Source organism: Athene cunicularia (genome assembly GCF_003259725.1).
Source record: "Athene cunicularia isolate RWA chromosome 17 unlocalized genomic scaffold, athCun1 chr17_part1, whole genome shotgun sequence".
Classification (NCBI taxonomy): Eukaryota; Metazoa; Chordata; class Aves; order Strigiformes; family Strigidae; genus Athene; species Athene cunicularia.
In genome coordinates, this window is record NW_020799122.1 from 3,140,008 (window position 1) to 3,159,579 (window position 19,572).

At 42.6% G+C, this 19,572-nt stretch overlaps 1 protein-coding gene across 1 annotated transcript; it reads right to left on the minus strand.

Moving 5' to 3' along the window:
• Positions 1-589: 589 nt before the first annotated feature.
• SNAPC4 (small nuclear RNA activating complex polypeptide 4) lies at positions 590-19,572 on the minus strand (the record flags this gene model as incomplete). Its single annotated transcript, XM_026860649.1, has 23 exons — positions 590-1,089; positions 1,986-2,116; positions 3,414-5,491; positions 6,150-6,177; positions 6,425-6,514; positions 6,820-6,890; positions 6,997-7,240; positions 7,460-7,549; positions 8,472-8,858; positions 9,570-9,655; positions 10,225-10,319; positions 11,048-11,142; positions 11,429-11,535; positions 12,515-12,662; positions 12,890-13,054; positions 13,354-13,426; positions 13,992-14,096; positions 14,931-15,012; positions 15,625-15,703; positions 16,551-16,676; positions 17,221-17,379; positions 18,402-18,442; positions 19,407-19,572. Coding segments are annotated over 22 exons (4,635 nt in total), but the record flags the coding sequence as incomplete, so codon positions are not given.

Genomic DNA, 19,572 nt, shown 5'->3' on the forward strand with positions numbered 1-19,572 from the left:
TCTGAATTTCTTGGGAAAAAAGTTATCTATACCAGCTCACAGAAAACAGAGTACACTGGAAGAAGAAAGCCACTTAAAAATAATTCATTTTGCTCCACGATGTCTTGAGACCCAATTACAGCAACATTGGTACCCACCATCCCCCCGCCCCCAGCTCTGCCTAAAGGGCCCTCGTAGAAGAGTTGCAACTCTCAGTGCTCTAAACTCATCACTATGCTCTCGGGAAGCTGAGCCAGCACAGCAGAATGAAGCTGTCTGCAGCACTTTCCCACTAGATTTTATCAACTTTGACTCAGCTAGCCTCGCACCTCTCTGTAAGAAAGAAATCGCTGGTTTATGAATGAAGAAACAAGTTTTTCTTAAGTGATTTGCTAATACTGTATGGGGCAGGCTGTGGAAGAATCAAGAAAGAATCCAAGCCTAATTCAATCCTGCAGTTTTAGCCACATGCATATTCATTTTCCATATTCTCCCTGGTTTTCATGCAGCTTGCAAACTTCATTTTTCTCATTAGCAATCACACTCATACACACATTATTAAAAGCACTATTTACCAGAAAAAAAAAAACCACACAGAATACATCAGTAATTTTTAAGTGAGAAAAATAAAACATCTGTATTTCAACAAATACTCAAGACACTTTTGATACAAAATTAATCTGCTGCTTATTCAGCCAGTTAGCTATCAAGCAAAACCACTGTCACAGCACTAAAAAAACACCCAATGAACAACATATTCTGCACATGGATAAACATTCACATGAATAGGGGGCCAACACAAAGGGAAATAAATAACCATCATTACTGGTTTCCCCAGATCTCCAACAATCTTGCCCCCAGAATCTATGGCAAGCACTAGTTTGAAAGAGAACAGAATTGGTCTGTGCACGAAAGACTTCCCTCTGGCCATTTTTTTTTTTTTGCAACTTGTCTAAAGATGCAGACTGTTAGGTGATAGGAAAACCAGTCCAGTTATTCTCCTCTCTTCCCCAGGTCCATCTAGTCAGTTTGTTGGAAGTGTTAAAAGTGAACAGTGCAAAGAGTATCTCCTACTGCCATGTAGGAAGGCAGGCCTCGTTCAAGTGACTCCTGTAACAAAGCACAAAAACCTCCTATTAGTCACAGCATTTTTATAGGGAAGCTGCCCTTCTGGAGTTTCTAAAACCAATTTTAAAGAAAAAAAAACCAAAGTCTCATCTGACAACCACACAACTCACTGTTCTCGTTCACTATTTCACCAAAAGCCTCAGCAGACACCAAGATGTCACAGACTTGTACCCTAGAGAAGCTGTCCTCTCGTAATGTAGAGAAATGAAGTCACGTAGGGGGAAAGAAAAAAACCACAAAGCTGTTCAAAGATGAAGCGTTAGAAGACAAACTCCCACTGGTCTTAAGCTCCAGCTTCCCAGCAGCTTTTGATACTATTCTTCAAGAGTCACCAGACAGGCTGGAGGGCAAACTACACAACGAGCTGCTGCTACCTGCCTGCAATGATCTAGAACCCCGAGCAAGGACATCTTACCACCACCCTGCTGGAACCTGCAGCAAGGATTTACTTTGGCTTCTGCTGCAAGTGTTTAGCACTCACACAGAAACCCTCTCTTCAGCACTAGCTGCCCAGGCTTTCCTGTCCCACCAGTTAGGACCCTCTACTAATTTCATTTTAGCAGCCAAGCCTTTAGAGTGCTACCAACTAACTAGGCATAATACTAGTAGGCAGTAGCATGTGCGAAAAGGCTGCCAAATGTTTGAACTTCATGATTTTTGTATCTGATTTTCACGCAGACATCTATTTTCCCTCCCCCCCAGAAGTCAAAGTATTTGCCTTAGTCTATGATTAATGGGTGACTGGAGAACTCTGTGCCCTAAGGGAACAGAGAGATCATTTCATTTCTTTCCTAGGGTCAAGATTCATTGTCTAAGCTGTACAAATTCAGGTTCTCTTCTCAGGCAAGAAACACAAGATTCACTGAGTAGCTACTAACACATTTCCTTCTCACATCCTCCTCCTTTTCCTGAAGCGGGCACTCCTCCTGATTTGAGGAGCACTGGCATCAGCCACATCAGTGCAGGAGTCCAGGACAGACTGTGCAGCATTCTCTTCAGCTTCCATACCCTGCAACATAAGCAGAAGAGACTATCAACACCATGAGAGCTGCCATAACTGCAAAAGAACCCCTTCAGCCATCTTTTTATTTTGGGGAGCCTAGCGAGATTGCCAAAACAATCTTCCATTTACCTTCAAAATGAAACATGGGACAACAACATTCTATTACCTATGTCACAGCAAGCACAAAATATCCCAAAGTTTCACCCAACGCTGGCATTTCTTCCTACCAAACTAGAGCAATTCCTGCTGTAGTCTGTCTGGGCACAACCAGTTGTTAGAGCAGTTGTGTGCCTGTTACAAGCGATCTTTTAGTTTCCACTGCCGAAGACAGACAGCGCCCCAGACAACCCGGGTCAACACAAACTTGATTTCTCATACCCCTACCACAAACTCTTCACTGAAAAGCACCAGGAAAACAACCTGGCTGTAGCATTAATAAAAGGAGCAGGCTGGAGCCTGGTGGAAGATGACACAGTACAGAGGTTGGCAGTAAGGCAATCAGACAGTGAAGAATTGCTGCTGACTTTTGGACCAGCTGCTCACAGTTCAAACTACACTAAACCTGGCCCAGACCCAAAAGCCAGAGCCAGAAAAAAAAAAAAAAAAAACAAACAACAAAAAAACCTGCTGGCTTTTACTAGGGAAAGCTCTGATTTTTAGGCAGTTTTGCCATCTTTCTGTAGAAACAGCCATTTACCTTGTTTATTCATCTTCACTAGTGTTTTGTTTATTTTGGAGCCACAGTGAACTGAAATGCAAGTCTGAGCTAGACAATTTCCTGGCATGTTCTGCAGCAAACGGTGCTGGGCAGTAATGGATTTAGCTTAAAAGTCAGAGACCAATTTTAGGTTGGCATTACGGTTTACATCGATCCATATACTCTAATCTAAAACAATTCAGGACTAAGGCCTCAAATGTCAATAGGAGCAAACATACACAATTCCCCTGATATTACTGGGGTTTAAAGGACACAGACGATGAAAACCAAGGCCCCGATTTCAAAAACACAAGTAGTGCAGCAGATTATAAACTGTAAAAGGAAGAGAGCTTTGATACCCATTTCTGGGAACTATCATGTCAAGTTTAATGTGCTACATAAAACATGGACTTTCACCCTTGTGAGGACTAATGGCTGCCTGCTGAGCTAGAGAGCTTTTCCCTTTATCAGCTGCAAAACTATGCTTGTTCAAAAGGAACAAATTTCAACTACACTTAAGAACAGTGGGGTTTTCACCTTAGATTCCAGTGCAGTATTTACCTGGCAGTGACTTTCTGCTTTTAGTCCCTGCCATCTCTGTTTTACCTGATTTAGTAAATCGGCATCTTTGTCTCGGGGCTCATCACCAACTGTCCAATCCAACTGTACACCTGTTAATTCATTCCCACAGCTCTCTTCCTCAGACACTTCCTTCTCACTCTGCCACTCCTCTTCGTCACTCTCTTCATATTGCTTCCTGCTGGCTGACAGAGTTGTTGTCACTTTTGGAGGAGGCAGAGTCGCTAGTACAGCTGGGAGTGTAAAGGCTGCTAGGAATCTGGCTTTCAGTAGGAGGTAAGCAGGGTTATCGCCAAGTTTCTGCTGCACCAATTCTCTGATAGCGTGCAAATCGGCCCTAGTGCCCTCATCCTGACCGGCATCAGAGGGCAGAAGACACGCTGCTTGCTCTTCTAGAGCTGCTTTCTCCAGAAGTAGCTTCGAGAGGGTTTTTAAGTTGCACAGAAAAGGTGGCAAATAAGGCAACCTGGTTTGCAGTGATGGTACCTGGACACCTTGTTTCCCATTCAGCCACTCCTTCACTAGCCCCTCATCTTCAAGGGAAATCAGGCTAAAGTCAGGTAGATTCTTCTCTGCACTGGAAGTGGTTGGCTGGGGCTGACTGTCAGCCGGCTGCGCAGTCGGAGGTTTGGAGGCAATAGGTCTGTTTTTCAGTGCTCGTGCAGCAAAGCAAACAGAGTTCTTTGGGACGTTGTTATGGGAAACTGGATCGCCTGGGTGAAGCACAATCCCTTTCGTGACGACGCCTGGACTGGAAGATGATCCGTTTGTTGTAATGGAGGCAGAGCCCTTTACCAAGCTAGCGAGAGTCGACACACACTGGGAATCAGACGCCTGAGTACTTGCAGGTCGCTGTGCCTGGGGCAGCAGCACAGCCTGCAGGGTTGGTGCATCGGGGGGAAGAGCAGCCTGAGCTGCAGAGGAGTCGGGAGCCTTGGAGAAACCATCTGAACACACAGGCATTGCAGAAGAAATGCTGGATGTGGCACATCCAGGACTCACTGAGGCCATAGGTAGGAGAATTGTGGAATGGGTGGTTGCCTTTCCCAAAGGCACTCCTCCTGCCGACTGGGCACTTGGGGCTTTTGTCTCTGCACCGCTGGGGTGAGCTGTATTTGCTCCCAGGCTAGCAATGTTGCCAGTGGAAGTCACAGTTGTCTGACACTGACTTCTGACAGCAGCAGGTGGCAGTCCTTGGGGAACACCCACCACAGTTTGTAGAGCGGTGGGGAGCAAAGCCTGTGGTGTTACAACCCACGTGAAAGGCAGGATGCTGTTGGGAATCAAATGTGAACCAGTCTGTGGAGTTACAAGAGCAGGCAATAGATTGACTGGCCTCTGTTGTGGCCCTTTACTATTCAGTTCACAGGTAACTGGTGTGGAAAGAGACAATTTGTTGGTGCCAGACTCAACACCAACAGGCACCACTGTAATCTGACGTGGCACAAAAGCTGGGTTTTGTAACACTACTGAAGCTGAGCTACCAGCTAGGACCTGACCATTGCACCCTCCCTGGTTTGGGGCCTTCTCTGCTGCAGCTGGATTCATGCCTGGAAACACCCCTCCTTCAAGGCTGCTTTCCAAACCTTGCTCTTTTAGTTCTTTATTGGACTGTAGCTCTGTCCCTTGTGAGGAACCAGGGCTTTCCCCAGCTTCTGACACTGCTGAGGAATGGCTTTTGAGCACAACAGCGGTAGAAGTTGAACCTGCAACAGAAGCAGGTGCTGGCAGTGGAGCTGGTGGGCGCTGTACCTGGCTATTTGTGCACCCAACTGCTGCAGATTTGCTCCCTGCTTGTGCAGAAGGAATGATTTGCTGTGGTGGGTGCTGGATTATCAGAGGTCCCGAAACCAACATCTGTGGGGCAACAAATACTGTCCTCTGCATAGCTTTCTTATCCCGGGCTTCTCTGAGCCGCTTCTCTCTCAGTAATTCTGAGACAGTTTTAGGCTTCTGCCTTTGCACCTGGGCTGGAAGAGCTCCCTGCTTGGCAGAAGTGCTGCTCTCCAGGACAGCAGTGGAAGTCTCCCTTGCTTTTAAGGCAACACGTCTCCTGACAGTATTCCTTCGTACGCCCCTCTGAGTACAAGATTGTGATGAATTGCCTACAGATAAGGGAAAATTAAATTTTAAAGAAGTAAAAAAGATTTAACAGCCGTTCATTAGCTATTAAACATCAAGTACACTGCACAGGAAGTATCAAAATCCCTGTCTATGAGAGTTCCTACCACACTGTTGTATTGATGTAATCAAGCCCCACCCTGACATCCTTCAGATGACTGATGCAGCAAGCTTACCACTTCTTCGGTAATGACATAATTTTCCCCAGAAATCACAGATGGGCTAGGAACGCACCTTAACACCATACACAAGGAATTGTACTGGTCAGCACTACACAGGCACTTCACCCCAGCCAGGGAGACAACAACAAACTAGGGTTTTGGTTGGTGGCAGCATGTTCACTACAGCCAGCACCTTGCTGCAGAAAAGCGTAACGAAAAGCCTAACAGCGATGCTTTACAGAACTAGTGGCCTAGTGCCACTGGTCCCCCAGCCCTTCAGTACTTTTTCCAGTCCTTACCAAAGGGTAACACATTTAGCCAATAAATGAAAGATCCAAGAGCTAGCAAAACCGAGCATGACAATGTAGTTTTGTTCCAAAAGTTCTCCTTCAGTTAAATTGGTCATTAATGTAACGGTGATGAATTAAAGGAAAGTTCTTGCACATCATAAAAAATAAAAAAAAAATGTTCTGGTAGGTACCTGAAGAAGTCTCCATATTTTGGGAAGCCTGCCAAAAAAATTATATTAAATTATACTTCTGATATATAATAAAATGGTGCAGATGTGAATCAAACCCACATCTACCAACATCCTATACAAGCGGCCACACAGCCAGCATTTTATTATGCTTCTGAACCAAAACTGGTAACACACGCACACAAACAGCACCACCGGCCACATGATTAAAAAAGAAAATATATCTACTTTAGTCAAGACTTCAGTAGGAAAAGTTAGAGACAGACCATGTGCAATACCTGCTGAGGCTTTTCTGCATTAGCCTCCAACTGCCTGAGCCTTCTCTCACGAATGATCTTCATACAACCATTGGTATCAATCTGAAAGAGCTGTAAGATGAGAAATTCATTAAAATTTGTGGCAAAAAAGTGCTGGTAGGGCCAGTGACAATAAGATGGGTGGGAAAGGCTTCACGTGCAAGATTCTGGGGATATTTTTTACACTTACAGAAAAAGTCCTGACAGTACTAGATTTTGGACACAGGATTTATTTAAGAAACATCATATGCAAGCCATATTAATCCAGTAAGGAGATGATTTTTAAAGAAACAAACCTTCTCTTTAAACATCAAATACAGAAATAAAGATTACCACTGTTTGAAAGCAGATAATGCTGTTAAGGCAGTAAAACCTACCTGAATGAAAAGCGTGAACAGAGGAGTACTCATGAGACTGACCGACTTAATCTTCTCTTGAATCAAATCAGCTAGAAAGAAGTCCAACATCAAAATCAGCTGGGCATTCACTTACAAGATGTCAGAAACTAGGGACAAAAAGCAGCAAAAGTACTGTCCCTGAGGGGTCACCACTACCTTTTGTCTGACGAAAAGCCATCTTCCCAGTTTGCAAGGTGCAAGGCAGTAGCACGTTGCCCACCCAAGGTGTCACTGCCATCAGAAGCTTTCTGTCAAGGTTCATTCTTCTCAAACGCCTTCTCTCTTGACGATTCATTTTCTCTGTGATGTTCTGTGGCCCCTGAGGCTTCTGGTCAACAGATGTACTAACTTCAGATACTTTTGTTAAAACGGCAGCAGAAGGTTTTAGCATCTTTGATTGCTGTGCATGAACAAATACATAATCAGATTTCCAATTAGAAAGGTTCTACCATAATTAGTCCCAGGACAAACTATTCACAGGGCAGTTATGAAAACAAATTACAAGCTTTTCTTCTTGAGACTACAGTGCTATAAGGTCTGTGATCAAAAATAATTTCCCACTAAATAGAGCCTGGCAGTTCTCACATCAAAGAGCAGACAAGGCAGAAGAGGCACTTACAAGTTTCCTCTGAAAGCATGTATTACTTCTTAGTACTCTTCTCACATCCTCCAGGGTGACCTGTAGCACCTGCTTCCCACATCTGGAAGCCTTAATACAAAAGCGAACAAGAAAAGATAAAAGGTGAAGTATCTTGCAGAAAATTACTTGCACTGACCATATACTGAAGCTACAAAAAAAGTCTTCAGCATTCCTGCTGTTGAAAGTATCTCATTAAATTAAATCAGCCCTGAAGTGCAGACACTGGCCTTATCTTTTAGTCCTTGTGCATTATCACACCAAATGTCTATTGTGCAAAGTATCTGCTAAAACCCACAGGACAGACAGAATTTACTGGATGAGTCTCTTTGCATTTTTTGCCTTAACAGTACAAGGGAAGGAACAAGAAGTTTGGAAAAGCCACTGACTCTTCCTTGAACTTCTACTAGTAAAATAAACTGCATCAGTCTAGGGCACAATGCGTAATTCTTAATACAAAAGTCAGAACAATTTTGTTTCCTTGAACTTATATAGTAATTCAGATTTTTAATATTTTTCTAAAGAGTATCTTCCTGCAAAAATGTGCTAAGGGGGTTTGTACTGTTTCAGTATCTGATCTGGGGTGAAAAACTCAGCTCAGAATCATACAGATGTATAAATAACTTAGTTCTTCCAAACTCTAAGCCAATACGCCCTAGTCATTAGAGTAGAGAGACATCACAATTCACTGGACAATTCTCCTTTATGAAGATCTAAAAAAAAGTTTTGTTTCTGTGACACTATGTGTAGGAAAGAACACAGCTATTTTCTAGGTGATGCATGGGGAGGCAGTGCTAGAAATTTCTGTTTAATCCCACAGCTCGGTTTCCAACAGCACCCCCCAATGGCACAGCGAGAAAGCAGCCAACAGAGGCACAAAAAAAAATTTTGCCATCTACTCATCTCATTCTTTACTGCAACAACTGTGCTTCCCAGTCACTTCTGATCTAAGCACCAATCCCATCAAGAACAGACTGAGAATCCCGGGATTCACCTTGTTCATTACTTCTATTGGATTCTTCACAATGACGTCCGTTGAATGTGGACACGCAATGCCCCTCAGGAGGGTGTTCAACTCTGACCTGGCACCTCTGTCCTTGTCTCCATCACACATTGCACTTGGAACTTCACTGCTACTGATCTCTGCACCAGCACTCGCAGGAGAGAAAAGGGATGGAGTCTGGTATCTTCCTTTGTTTGACTCCTGTGTATTTGTCTGTGTTGGTACCCACAAATCAATGCTGGGAAATGCACACTCCTCCCTGATTGCTGTTTCCTCCTCTGAACTGTCTTCTAAGTCCAGTTCTATGTCTTCACTGCTACTCTCTGAAGAGCAGGAACTCTCTTCTATGTGTCGGCGTTTTGTTGGCCTAGATTTTTTCTTCTCAGTCAAAAAAACACAGACAAGTTTTAGCCAGTGTTCACCCTTGACTTACAAATCTCTCAAATCAGTAAGTTAAAGTTTCATGGGGCAGTATCATATCAGTAATGTGTGGCTTCCAAACGGATAGTTCTGCTAAACTTCTGGTAAGATTAACTTAATCCAGTACAACTGACAATTGTCTTTGGACTCAAGATTTTTATTGATTTAGATTCATGTCTGGAAAGAAAAAGCTACAGATAGGGACAAACTTGTGTTAAGAACTGGTGCACATGGAAGTACAAACTAAGTAGTTGCCCCATCTCAACACATCTGGGTTTCCATGAACCCCTCCCTAGGGCCGGTGCTTTGCCAATGGACGCAAGACTAACTTTAACATGGTCTTAAGCAGCCAGAATTTCTGGAGTGCCTGGTATCAAAATTGGCAACGCATGAGGTACTTATTGAAAACCTCAGTGTATCCCATTCTTATAGGCACTTCAAGGTAATGAAGAAATTTCTGGATAATATACATATAGCAAATTAACCTCAGACCTTTGGAACAAAGGCTGCTTTAACACATGAAAAATTAGACCATGAACATCATGACAAAATCCCGATTGACACCGTTTTCACACAATTTCTCCACTGATTTCACAGGATTTTGCTTTTAGTTTAGAGAACCTTAATTAAAAGGATGGGACCGTGACATAGCAGGATTCCATACAATACCTCAGATCCAATCATGAGTTTCCACTTGCTTAGACATTGGGAGCCAGTCCGGTGTGGCAATTCAGAAGCTATTTTACTCCAGTGACCTAAAAAGGATGCAGAGTGAAACATACCTATTAACGCAACACACTGAGCGACAGGCCTTTCCAGAGCAGAACATCGTATCTTTCCTTGTATAAGAGACAGAGTTACTGGGTGAACAGATCTCAAAACCTTGAAACTCATTAGTATTAGTGTTCTTCAATCGGACTTTGCACCACTATACACTCAGAAACTACAACAAATGAACCAGAGATGAAAACCTTTGCAGAACTACACACGCCCTTGCAGCAGTAAGAGAGCACTTAAAGCTTAAACTGAATGCTTAAAAGCTTCTATTTGTTAAGAAGAGTTCTCTTTGATAAAAATCAGAGAATTCTTTCACAGGCTCTGAACTGTTATAGCTCTGACACCTTGCTAACACAACTACAGAACTCTTTACTACACAATTTCCAGGAACAGACTACACAGTATAAGGAAGGCTGCAGTCACCAGTACGAAGCAGAATCTGCTAGTACCAGCTGAAGGGCTTAGAAGAGGAAAAACTTAAACGATCAATTCCTTAGTAATACTTACTTCTCTAAGCTTCTAAAGATTAAGCCACAGAAACACTTACCCAGGCCATGTTTTTGAACCAGTTCAATTAGCTGCTCCTCTTCCCTTAAACTCCACTTGCCCTTCTTTACATCACAGTGTAATGCTTTTAAATACCTTCAAAATTAAAACATTAAAATAATGAACATTCAATTCTGCTTGTACAGCTTCGATCATCACCACACATTCCGAGGCTGAACAAAACCAGCATTCCTTATCAGATCTTTCCTTTTTGTAAAGGGTCCCATCCCTACTCCCTTAATACAGCAGAGCTACAATCTCCTCGTTCTGAAAAATATCAGACCACAAGTTTAAGAATTACAACAGGCAGCTGTAAAATGGGTCACTGAAATTAGGACATACTGTACTCTGAGTCTCCTGAAGATGAATTCAAGGCTGAAAATCACTCAGCACCTCATTACTGGTGTTCAGTTACAGGAAGTCACTGACTAGATCATTTTCAGAGGCACAGGCAATACACAGATAACAACCTCTCCTCCCTACATGAATTCATTCATCTTTAATGACCCCTTTGCTTTATTTTGAATAACATCCTTCCCGACTTCTGCTAACAGGCAACTATAACTGAGGGAGTAGCACGCCACAGGCAACAATGCACCGTTCTCTCTGTTAGACTCCATCTCAACTGTTTGACTTCCGTAACTACAAATGCAGGGCTATGCGGAGACAATGTTAGTGATTATATTTAGACCATAACCACTTTCTACAAAACAGTCCTTAAGGTGACACTGGTTTAATCAACTCAAACATACGTGTGAAACTCGCTGCATCTTGGCTCTGTGTAACGAACCTGAACGCACAGTTGGTACATGCAGGCTACTCACCGATCTCTGCACTGAGCATCGCTTCTCCCCGGCACCTCGGTCCGAATTTTATACCAGTCACGCTCTCCGTACTTCTTCACTGCAGCCAACAGCATCTACGTTAAACAGACAAAGCAAGAGTTGAAATTCTCATCAGTAATAATCCTAATAGGCCTGAGACAGAAGCAGTTGTATTTGTTTCCACAGCGTGGTACATCTCTGAACAGAAGCGTTCAGGAGCTTCTAAGCCTTCTTAACTTACAAACTACCCATCTTGGTCCTTTTTACATTCCTTTGTGCCACTGTTAAAGCTCAGATGTATGTAGCCATGCAACATCCCAACAGCCTAAACTTCCCACTTCTTGCACCCTGCAATTCCAGGCATCAGAGAACAGAGCTTACAGCATCTTCCTCTGGTGTCCAGGGTCCTTTCTTCAAACTGGGGTCCACGCTCTTCGTCCATCGGTAGATCAGCTGAGCAGAATCTCTTCCTTCCATGTAATAAGCAACTAAAAATGCAAAGGTGTATTTTAAAGTCTGTTGCAAACAGTGTTTTTTCCTTTACTCATATTGTGACTGTGATATTTTCAAGCCGTGGATACCTGTAAGCAGCATTTTAATCTGAGTTTAAATACTTAAGCAATGGTACACAACAAAAAAAAGCGTGGCATACACAAAATGTTAGTATTTATCATGGCATTATCCCTACTAGACCCAACAATCCATTTCCAGCATCAGAGAACTAGGAAAGGTTTCAGCTGCAATACGTATCTGACAGGTTCAAGACACCAGGTGTTACACTCACAGGCTTGGATTTAGGACCCCAGATACTCAACTGAGGGTCCTAAATCCAACTCAACTCTATTCCTCACTAGTCATACTGCCTCCCACACTTCTGAACAGAAGCAGCAGTACCAACACCCTGGGAAAGGCTCCAGGCACAGCACTGGAAACTTAAAACCAGCTGGCCATGAATGAATATTGGCATTCTAGGGAAGCACTCTGATGATTTTGGTACAAAAACCAAAGCTCACACAACCATCAGTACTCGTTACTCTCAGCTAGTTTCAACCAAATTCCAAAGAGGGATAAAGGTTCCAAGAGATACTAAGTTCTTGTTAATATAATGAAACTTCCAGGTAGGTACAGGAAAGGCATATATCACTGTTCCCACCAAGAAAAAAAAGAAAGGGAAAATTCAACCATCCTCTTTCATTCATTGCACCAGGGGGGAGGGTTTAGAAACCAGTACATTTGCAGTTTCAGATGAGCCACAGCACTTTTGTGCCTTGCCTAGATCACAGGCTAGACACAGAACTGTGACTATCCTGGAAATGGAAACTTTCATAGGAAAACTTCATTAACTCCTGAATCAGAGCAGGCTAGGTGCTTTAGTATGCAGAAACATTAACAGACACAAGCTGAGAGAACGAAAGAAAACCACCAGTACAGGTGAATGGAAGACATTTTCACTTGTAGGTCACTTACTTTTCTTGTATGGGATATGACTTCCCACTCTCATCTCTTCAACAAGCTCTAAAAGCATCTGATCTTCATCTTTGGTCCATTCTTTCCTTTTCAAATCTTTGTTATAGACTTGAAACTTCTGCAAGCACTGGAAAGGTGTCCTGTTTGTCTTAATACAACGAAAACAGATCTATTCAGGTAACTGGGTATTTATGACGATAAAAATCAATGGCAAGGCTAAAGTACCAAACTTTTGGTACTGTTCTCGAATGCTTCTCAGAAAGGCATTAATTAACAATGAATTAATTCATCGTGTTCTGAAAACTGGCACAAAGCACAGTTAAGTCAGAATTAACTTACTTGTCACCTCTTGTTTCTGAGCTCAGAAGACCTTACCCCCAACTCCTGGGCTATAGTCTGCCAGTCCAGATAACCATGTTTAGCAGCTACAGTCTTTAGCCTCTCTATTTCCTCCTCAGTCCATTCCTTCTTGTTGATGCTTGGATGCTCCCAATTTTGCCAAAACTTCCTCAGTTCTTCTGAACTACGTTGCCCATCAAACTAAAAGGAACAGCAAAAATCTGTTTCGTCTTGTAGCTGGGACTGGAACACCCAGACACACAGGAACACCAATACAAAGAATGTATTTTGCATTCCACTTATGTCTTATTGGTAAGTTTTCCAGAATTTTCAGAGTTTTCAAAGTAAGTTTTCTCATTTAGCAAGTTGAGATCACATAACAGTTAATTTTGAGAAATGCATGATGGGAATAGTGGATGCAAACTAGATCAGGTCAGATAATTCTCAAGAGGAGGGGCACAGATATCAGAAGTAATAAAACAGCTGATCTCCCAACTTACATGGATGTTTGAAATTTTCTCCCAGTCATGCTCATCAAATCTGCTTCCTAACAAGTCAGTCTCTGGGAGTTGGCTAAAGCAGAAGGTACAAAGAGAAAGAACGAACCACATTAAATGGTTAATTAAATAGTCTTCCTGATCTTGCTTCATCTTACTCCTCCCACCTCTTACTGATTTCCACAAGAACTGAACACTATCTCAAAGCATCAGGCTCTTTGCTCAAAACAATGTTTCTTCTCGAAAAACAGTCCCCTACAAGATGATACTGGTTAGCATTACAAACCATTAATGCAGTATCAAAATATATTGCTCCAGATGTGTTAATGAGCAAAAGCTCAGAATTACTGAGCTCTCTGCTTCCTCGTTGCTAAATCAACAACTATTTAAAACAGCACCTCTGTATTGAGTATGGATAATACATTTGTAGATCAACACCCAAACCACAACTCTTCATAAACAGTGGAGATGAGAGCTCTACAGAGTCTGAGCAGTACTTATTTTTTTGCAAGCCCACAAAAATAAAACTTTCTCCAAATGTCCTATCTAGAAGTACTCAAGGAAGGAGGGAATTTTAAGACGTAAATTCCAAGAACTGGGTTCCATTCATTTTCACCACAAACAAACAGCAGACTTCTCACTTAATTGCCTCTATTTCTTGCTCCACTTCTTTGATTTGCTTTTCCAGGATCTGTTTCTCTGTTTCAGTCTTGACTTTTTCCAGTTTCTGATTCCAGTAACTCATCCTATTCAAAGACATTGTTATCATTACTTAATATGACTAGATGGAAATGAGGTCAATAACATCAGAAGACCTAGGCAAAGACAGTTTCCCCATAGTATTCTTCTTTCTTTCAAGTTTATTTTCACACTACACAAAACTGTTGCTCTTCCAGGTTTTCCCATATGGCACACTCATTGTCCTATTTTTGCCCTTTCAATGCAAATCACCGACCCAGAACAGGTCTCAGATTAACATTTTGGTATTTACAAAGAGAACCAACAGTAGCTGCAACAGCAACAAAGACCGTACCAGCTCCAGTCACAGAAATTTCTCACTGGACACATCGTTATGACTTGCTACATATCACAATTTCAGCTTCAAGCCCTGTAGACTACTTAAGTTATACCACTGCATCATTGGGAAGAAATAGATGGCCATAAAATGCCACTATATAAAACAAACCTCTCCACCTGCAAGATACTCACAAAGCAATCATCAACCTAAATGCTTATGGCCAGAACATTGCAGTCTAAGACCCTTTGGTACCACGTGCACACACAGATAACACAGATGTCAACAACAAACGAAAGATGCTGCTAGCTGCAACAGTGTCACCCTCTGCACTGGTGCCCCCAGGAGAGGGGAGTGTGAGGAGGACTGCTGTAATTCAGAGCAGCTCTCCCAGACCCAACGGTGACAGTCAAAGTATCTTTCCTGTGTTTTGTAACCTTACTGAAATTGCAAACAGTTAACACAAGAACTTGCTGAAGGAACCTAGAATTTCCACATATATCCTCTCCTTCCTTCATACACAAGGTTCTCACCAGGAAAAAGAAGATTTTTCCACAGTACTTACTTCATTAACTTTGGCTGAAGCAGGCGCTGCAAGCGGTCACTTACTACTGATTTCTGCAATAATGTTTTCTCTCTGCTTTTCCCTGGACAAAACAAGGTAATCGAGCATTCAAGACATTAGTGCAAAACCACTGCCAAGAGAAATCCACTGCTTTCAATACCACTGTTAAAGCATTCCCCAGATCTTCAATAACAGTTCATCTTCATTAGCTACACAATTCTGTTGGACAGAGCAGTTGCCAGAGGCTAGGTAAATTGATTCTGTTCTTCCCCCAAATGACTAATGTCATGTCTGACTTGGGCAAGTCGCAGCCTCTTGCTCAGTTTAAGTTCCAAAGAGATCTCAATAAACATCATCACCCGGGTGGCTGTAACTACGCAGAGCTGTCAGTGTCCCTTGAAATTCTCTCATCTGAGCGCTGCCCTTGCACAGTCTCCTTTGGTTTTGGAGCACTCACAGGAGTTGTTATATGATGCACCAAAACAAATGCAAATAAAAGCAGCAAATCATTAATCGCTCAGTGAAATAATTTACAGAGCATCCCATTTACTTTTAACTCCTTTTTTGTGGAGTCAAGTATGAAATACCAGAAGTGTTCAGAATTAACTGCAGTGGTGGTGGGGAACTAACAATATGAATGTATACATTTATTATAGCTCATATAGAAAACTGAACAACACACAGTGTTACTTACATTTTTTTGAAATCAGTTGTTCAAAGGATTTTATGCCCTGAGCTGCCTTTTCCTTGGCCTCTTCATTGAAAGGAGGGCCCTAATGAAGATTTTATAGGTTAGATGCACTAAAAAATTTCCCCTTCTTCTTAGAACTCAAGCATGAACTACTACAAAAAAAGACTAGTAACTCAAACTTGTGCAAACTGTCACACTCAAACTGCTAAGTTACCTTTATTAGTGCTAGCTCACAGATATATCAGAAGACATAAAAACCCCACATACAAATAGATATTTCAAGCAAGTAAGTTTGCCCATGGTTACACAGCACATTCTCAGTTCAGAGCCAGGCCTGCTGGCATTAGCTGACAGTTGGTTGAAGCAGCATTTGAAACGCGGGGACACATATTATGCATGTTTGTACCTTCTTAAGATACACTGCCAACTTGGGTAGGATTTAACAGAAATATTACCAGCCATCCCTTGAATATTATATTAATTTATGTATGGTGACAGTTGACATCTTAGCCACAACAAAAAGTCAAGATCTCCATTTTTCTAGCGACCCTTTAAAAACACAGGAAAAAAGTAGTGACATTTGCCTCAGAAAACCGTTTCAAAGACAATCAGATTTTAACGAGTACTGTAAACAACGGCCTGGAATTGGATTGTGGAGATGAAGACAAACAATCAAAGTTAAGTTCAAGTGCCCCATGGCTGAAATGCCATTCCTCAGAACTCACTTGCAGATGTCACAACCAGACATGGGTTGAACAAACGTTTCCCAAAGAGGGTAAGCAAGCCCCAAGTGAGGGGAAAAACGGTTTCAAACTGAGGAGTGACATTCACACTTACACAGCTGAAAGGTAACTCAGTTTTAACGCAGCTACAGTTTAAATCTATCACCGAAAGACATATCTGTATGTAACCTCATTATATTTACTTACAATTCCTGTTGTTTTATCCTTAAAGTATGGCTTCATAAAATGACCCAAAAAGATATTTGCTGGTAAATTTCTACCATCTCCTGCCTTTGCTGTTTTTGGACCACCAAGCTCGCACATGATTTCGTTCTGCAATACAAGAATTAAATAAACAGCATCAGTGTCTCCTTCCATTTCTTAATTTCAGAGAGCAGTGGCTGAGCCATCACAAACATCCCAGGCCAGGTTCTAATTTGCAGCACCAGACTGCAAATCAGTGTACGTGTTAAAGACAGGATTTGGAATTTCCTAAGTCTGTATCGTACAGTGCAGATGATTAAAAAAATATTAACTTGCTACAACAAGCTAAAATATAAAATATAAATTACCCTAGTAGCATGTTTGGTGATAAGACAGCATGGAAATATCAGTCAAACAAGCCATTCGAAAGGCCAGTCAAGTGACATCGGTTTGAACTGCCACAAAGAAAATGAACCTGACTCCTGGCCAAGCAGGCTGAGCACTGCATCAGCATATGAATAAGGGACTACAACTGCTGCAACTGATTCCACTGGGACCTGTAATGGATGAGGAATGTCCTGGAAAGTTTTACTGGGCTTGATGGACACGGGAAGATGACAAATGGAAAACCCAGAAAAGAAGAGGAATGAACATCTTATCCTGTTTCACTCACCTGCTGTTCTTTGTTTTGTGCAATGAGAAGCTTGACTTCCTCAATCTTTTCCTGGATAACTTCCTGGTACACATGGTTCATCTGCAGACATGTTTCTGGATCCTGTGGCAGACTACTTTCAATATCATCATCACTACTGTCATCTTCTCTTTCCATTTCCTTGAAGCAAATAAGGCATTTGAGGGGGAGGAGGAGGGAAAGAAAAGCAAAAAATTCTTAGCAGGTAGGTAACATAATTATTTTTGTAACTTGATACTTCTATTACCTTACAAAACTGATTTTCAAAAGATCTGGAGGCACAAAACTTTGTTTCTCCACGGCAGTTGTCCCAAATGCCCCGAGGTAGAGTTTGCAGACTCGCCTCGCCCTGTTCATTAGTTCAGCCTGCTGCTACCTGAACCAGAGTGACTCCAAACTTTGGCAACACCTGGTCTTGTGCCATCAACTGCAAAAACTGTAAGTAAACTACAAAATAGTAGCACTTTACACTGGAGCGCTCTTACTTGCTAAATCTGTACTTCAGAACCACCCCTCCAAAATTCCATCTCACTGGTGCTTCTACTGAAGCAATTCTCCTCTTACATGATTTAGTACCACATACTTCGGACACAAAGCAAGGCCCTGTTTTATGAAAGTGCTCTGCACCTGGGTCCAGTCTGCACCAACAGATCTGTCTTTGGAAGCTAGCTTCTCCTTTCCTGCACTGTACAGGTTTTAAATAATTATCTGCTAAAAGTTTTTACGTGAAGTCTAAAAAAATATTATGTTTAAAACAACACCAGAAGTAAACAGATTTGTAAAAATTTTTTGAAGTAGTTTTCCCCTCATGTGCAAACTGCAGGTGCAAAGTAAAAGATTTCCTGATGAAAAGCTGCTGCTTGCTTTCTCACATTAAATTGCTCTGTGAGCTCCCCAGAAGCTGGTGTGTTCCAGTGACAGATCACCAAGCACTAGAACAGGGAAGCTTCTGATCACTGGCATTTGTTTTCACAAGAAAAAACGTCCTTATTACATGTGCATAACAAAGTCCTGGGCAGACATAACTAAACCTCCAGGTCTATTATTAATCCTTCCTGAGCTACAAACCCAAGCCAGATGCCTAGATTTCCCCAGAAACTCCCCTTCCTCCTGCTCCCTTCAACAGACAGATGGAAAGATGTGTTTAAAGAGAAAATGGTTACCATTTCAGCATGGGAATCTGAGTCATCATCTTCACCATCATCTGTCAGACAACAAAAATACAAAAATACTGACTGCAGTGAGATTAAAAAAAGCTCAAAACCAAAGACTTTTCAATTAAAACGTACAGAATAAGGCACCACATAGTACCTCAGACACAACCATTACAGTTTTTGGATACTGACAAATACTGTCAAGTAAAAACGGTATTTAGTTATACTTCACATACGCATTTTTTGGGGGTAGAGTAGGAAAAAAAAAAAGCAGCTTCTGATAACTGCATCTAGGTCCTACACATCATGGCAAATTACAGGCCCCAGACCATGAAGTGAACATCCCAACCCAACAAAACCCATGAACCTGACAGTCCTTCCACACTCTTCAGCAGTATTAGGTTTTGCATTCAGTGTGGCCACAGACTTCTGACATACATTATTCAGACTTGCATGATCAAAACATAGGTGGCTAAAGTGACTGTGACAGCCACCATAGGTATAAATACCCACTATTACCACCCTCTCTTTGCTTTGAAACATTAATTTTGGAAGGCACAGTCAGGCCACGAAACAAGAGTGGCTCACACAGCAGAATTTGTGTGGCACAATCAGACGGCGTGGGAACAGCTGCGATTTAACCACTGACAATATTTGGTGGGCTGTTACGTTTCATGAGTCAGCTCGTTACCACCTGCCCTGACTAGAAACCTCCATCAGAAGCGTGACGGCTCCCTCTACCTTTCCCGCGAGCTTGCCGTGGGTTTCACCATGAAAATACGCAAACCAGCGGTGTAAGAGGCTTCTCCTGCAAGGACGCTTGATAAGGAAAGCCCTGAGGAGACGCCTCGCCATAAGTCTTCCAGAATTCGTTCAGAGCGCCGTCTATGCGCAACGTCTGGCAGAAATGGTGGGGCTAAGACAAAAAACGACGCGAGCCAGACGCAAATCTGGAGAGCCAGAGCAGAGGCACCAGCGGAGGCTGGAGAGGGGCGAGCCCGCGCCCCGCCGTACCCGTGCCGGAGCTGAGGCTGCAGTCAGACACGGCCACCTCGATGCTGCCCCCGCCGGGCTCCAGGCTCCGCTCCAGCTCCTCGATTTCCCGACGGATCTTCTCCCGCTCCGCGTTCAGATCGAGGGCCGCGGGGGACAGCGCGGCCTCAACGCCCGGAGGGCGCCG